This window comes from Homalodisca vitripennis, unplaced genomic scaffold (assembly GCF_021130785.1).
Source record: "Homalodisca vitripennis isolate AUS2020 unplaced genomic scaffold, UT_GWSS_2.1 ScUCBcl_3097;HRSCAF=8387, whole genome shotgun sequence".
Taxonomy (NCBI): domain Eukaryota; kingdom Metazoa; phylum Arthropoda; class Insecta; order Hemiptera; family Cicadellidae; genus Homalodisca; species Homalodisca vitripennis.
This window is the reverse complement of record NW_025779196.1, coordinates 1-4,711: the sequence shown is the minus strand read 5'-3', so window position 1 is coordinate 4,711 and position 4,711 is coordinate 1. Positions and strand designations below refer to the sequence as shown.

The 4,711-nt window shown below is 34.4% G+C and overlaps 1 protein-coding gene across 1 annotated transcript; it reads right to left on the bottom strand.

Moving 5' to 3' along the window:
* Positions 1 to 1,526: 1,526 nt before the first annotated feature.
* On the bottom strand, positions 1,527 to 2,327 carry LOC124372391. The gene has a single exon (XM_046830780.1). The coding sequence runs from the start codon at positions 2,325 to 2,327 to the stop codon at positions 1,527 to 1,529; it is 801 nt and encodes a 266-aa protein (XP_046686736.1).
* Between the last annotated feature and the right edge of the window lie 2,384 nt (positions 2,328 to 4,711).

Here is a 4,711-nt window from a genome sequence, read left to right as displayed (position 1 = left end):
ACCGTTTTATAAGTTTTTTGTTTATTTATTAATTTTTCAGAAATGTACAAGAAATATGTATTAAATGCTTCAGCTACAGCTAAAGGTTCAACTATGCTTATATTGTCTTCTTTTAAATAAATCAAACCATTTACTTTGGTTTGTTGACCACTTACCTCTTTTAAAACCTTCCAAGTTTTCTTAGAATTTCCCTTATATTTTTCAAATAAATTACTGTAATAACTATCTTTTTGATTCCTTATGTCTATCTTTAACTTGTTTCTAAATGTTTTAAAATACGTTAATAATTCCATATTGTCGGGATTTTTTTAATTGCTTTTAATAAACTGTTACGCTTTTTAATTAGTTTACACGTTTTATCTGTAATCCATGGCTTTAGTTTAGGAAATTTAAATTTTTTATGCACAACCTTCTCGCTTTTTCTTAATAAGTTACAAAATTTATCGTGGAACAAATCAAAAGCGTGAGATGCATTCTTTTCCTTAAAAACGAAATCCCAATTTACATTATTTAGCTTATCACTGAAATATTCGTGATTGATACTGATAGAGGGCACTGGCTCCGTAACCTTGATATTGCTAAGTGTGTCTTCCCCCTCCCGCACCAACAGTACAGCTGATAAACAATGGTCAGTCAGCCCGCTATCAATTACCAGTGCTTGTACTCCTATTTTGTTTCTGTTCCGAATTCGAACTAATACATGATCAATGCAAGTTTGTGATATCTGTGTTATTCGTGTTGGTTCATTTATCATGGACTTTAAGCCATTTAAAGCTAAGGTAAGCTTATAGTTATCTATTAGTTCCCTATCCTCCAAAAGATTCAAGTTCATATCCCCAGCAATCAATAGGTTGTCACAGTTCTTGACCACTGGGTTCAATAAGAATTCTGACAATTCTTTTATAAACAATTCACCAGACGAGTGATGTAGCCTATATACCGCTAATAGATTGAAATTGTAACCAAATTCTTTAAATGAAATTTGTAGTACATCGGCCGATACAAAATTGCATGCAATTTGTGATACTTTAGTAACGTTTTCATTAATATAAATAGCAACTCCTCCGGCCCTATAGTTTTCATTTGTATTAAAAAATGATGAGTACCTTAGGTATAGAATAATAGGAAGTTTCAGAATTATTTATCCATATTTCTGATAGGATTATTATATTTGGTAATTTATTCAGCACAACAAGCTCAGCTAAAAACATATCAAAATTTTCTCTCATGCTTCTAATATTTTGGTGGCATATTAAGAAGCCAGTTAAAGTATTTAAAAAACTAGTTTTTTGTAAGTTTATAGTTTCTTTCATAATAGGTTATTGATAAAAGGAAAGCATTTTCAGAAGATTGAAGACATGACTACCCAAGTACCACCACTTTCACAGGTAAAATAAAGCTTTATAACAATTATTAGGCCTACATCTAATACAAATTTATAAACACAAACCAAAACAATAAATTAAATAGTCCTTCACTATATTTAAAATATGTAGTGTAATCAACATACCTAAAGGTTGTCAAGGTCAGCCTGGAACCTTATCACAGAAACGGGTCCCTTTTTCATCTTTTCGCAGAAAGATTTTACCTCCTCGCACCCACACAAACTGGTAATTGTTCTTTTTCTTAAAGTCCCTGGTCATACCGAGCAGTCTTCTTCTGGTTGGAGTAAGAGACTCATTGACATAAATTGGTTCGTCACTTGTTAAACCTATGTGCCGAGTTGAAAAGTCCTTCTTTGCTCTTCTTTTGGCCATCATATTTTCCGCATCAAACCTCCTAACAAATTTTATAATGATTCCAGGTGGCTTTGAATCACTGGATCGTGTTGCTAGAGTGTGGCATGCATCAACCATGGTATCAGTTACTTCCATACCAAGAGCCTTTCCCACCTCCTTCACTGTGTCTAGCACATTGCCTACCACAGGTACACCTTGAAGCTCCACACAGTTACGCCTAGAGTACTGCTCTATGTCTTCAACCTTCTGCTCTAGGTTGAAAACTTTATCTTTGAGCTGTTTATTTTCTGCTGTGAGAGCATCAATCCTATCGAGGTACTCTATAATTTTCACCGTGTTCTCTTTCAGGGCAGAGGTATTTTCATCAATCTTGCTATTCATCAATTCATAGGATGTATTGAATTCAGTAACATTTGTCTTTTGATCACATTTTAGTTCATTTATTGCTTTCATTACATCCTCTAAAGTTAGTTTACCCTCTGTAGCTTGTAACTCTAATCTTAGGCTACTGCGCCGCTTTTTGCTGCAGGGATCACACCGCCACATCATACTTTCATTATTTAGGAACTCAATGTCAGCCTTGCTCATCTTCACACAAGTACCGTGGAAACTAACATTGCAATCAGAGCAGGTTACCTTAAGTTGCCTTTGAGTAAAACCACTATTACATACTCCACAGGTTGCCATTTTGTAGGTTAGGTTTGCAAACGTAACTTCCAACAGGAGTATTACTAACTCAACAATATTGCTTATTACTTTAATACTTACTGATAGGCTCTCAATATTGTATTTTACTACACACAACACATTTAATTAGTGATATAATAACACTTGAACATTAAGTTTGGAAGAGCGATATAACTACGTGTATGCTTGTCAGCCACTGCCATCTAAGTGAAACAATGATGGCAGTAGAACAACTCCAAGGCACGTGTAACCAATAATAGTACTTAACCATGTGTGCATAAGTTTCAATATTGAATCAACAGGAATCACCAAAAAGCTGCCGGTTTCTTGTAAATTCCTCTTTATTTTTGGTTTATATGCATTAAGCGTACTATAACTCTGTCACTTTAACTCATATACGCCTATAGTTTCTAATATCGAGTCAAATTGAATTTCCAGAAAGTAGCCGGAGCGTTTTTTGCTTATATTCCTCTATATTTTGGGTTCATGTGAGTAAAAACGACCATTTTAACTATGATATAAAAAACTGACATGAGGAATAAAAGTGTCGTTTATCATATAATAAAGTTTTTATATTACAAAGGTAAGCCTTTGTAATAAATAAAAACTTTGAGGAATATTTTGTGAGATGTGTTTAAAACATAACATAATCGGGTTCTATAGCGAAGCCCAGCCAATAAATATATTAATATAATTTTCATTAGATCAGCCCAGCCCAGCTAATACATACTATATTGTAAATTTTAATTGGATCAGCCCAGCCGAAACAATAAATATCTTATTATTTTCGTTAGATCAGACCAGCCCAACCAATAGTTTTATTATTTTCATAAGATCTGCTCAGCTTAGCCAAAAAACTATATTACTATTTTCGTTAGATCAGCCCAGCCTAGCTAGTAAAATATTATTTTATGTTCACAAATGAGTCTATCCCAGCCAATAATAATATAATTTTTTTCGTTATATCAGACCAGCCAGGCCAATAAATGTATTATTATTATTTTCTTTAGAGGCCTAGCCTAGTCAATAATATAGGCCTATTATTATTTTCATAGGATCAGTCCAGCCCGGCCAACAACAAGTATACAACTTGACCGTAAAAATTGCCAGCCCAGCCCAGACAATGCACACAAAACTAGTTTTTCATTGGACCAGCCTAGCCAGCCAATAGCATCAAACTGAGTATCGATTAGCCCAGCTCAGTCCAGCCTTCCCGGCTCAGGCGCAATCAGTCCAAGGCGCCATCCATCGTCACCGTGGTCTGTTATCAGCACGCGGTAGAGCAGTTTATTTCAAGAATCAAATGTAATGTAAAAAATTAAGTGTATTATTTATCATTTATCATAGTTCAAACGAACTATCAGCGACATTAAATTAAATAGATATAACATGAGTATTGATCTTTTCTTGCATGTTGCTAGTTTATGTATTGTTATTTTTGCATATGGTTATCTGTCAAATTTTTTTATCACTTTATTGTTATTTATTTCTTATCATACACCACACATCTATTACTGTTTTGCTCGTTTTTGTATTGGACTATTTATTATTGTCTTAGTTTTTTTTTTGCCTTTTTGTTCTTTTTTAGTTAACTTACTTATATTTATTACTTATTCGCTGTTTTGTTGATTATTTATTTTTAACACTGTTCGTTATTTAATTATATATGTAAATATTAAGCATGGTATAGTTTGGTATTTACTAACTTCGCAGAATCACCAATTATACGACAGTCTCGACAATCAGCACCAGGTCCGTGACATATCGACAGAAACCTATGAAAGAGCTACGTGACTAATAAGAAGTTCACGAAACAAGTTGACGTGTACAGTGAAATATTTGAATTGGATGTATTAGTCAGCATCTAAAGGCGTACTGTTATTAGCAGAAACAAGTATATCCGAGATCCAAGAAAAGCACGTTCAGATAAGGTTTCCGGTTTATTAGTCGTAAAAGAGGAATTATATGGCAGAGGCTAGTGAACAATTGCACATAACCTCAGAAGTTCGGTATCAAACAAACCGCAGCTGCAGTCCAGTTTTGTCCTCCTTGGTGTGCAAACAGTAGTCTTTATGAATCTGTGCGCTTTTGGGAGCTTCCGGATCCTGCCTTGCGGAGATGCAGAAGATTCCGTGTTCCAATATCCCTCATGGTTCTGTATTCTGGAAGGGGTGGCGGTAAGTGTGGATCTAATATACTATACAGCCGCATGTGAAACCACTCACTCACTGATAATGTATACAAATTCTAACCTAACTTCTAGAAGTGCTAGAAACTTGAAATTT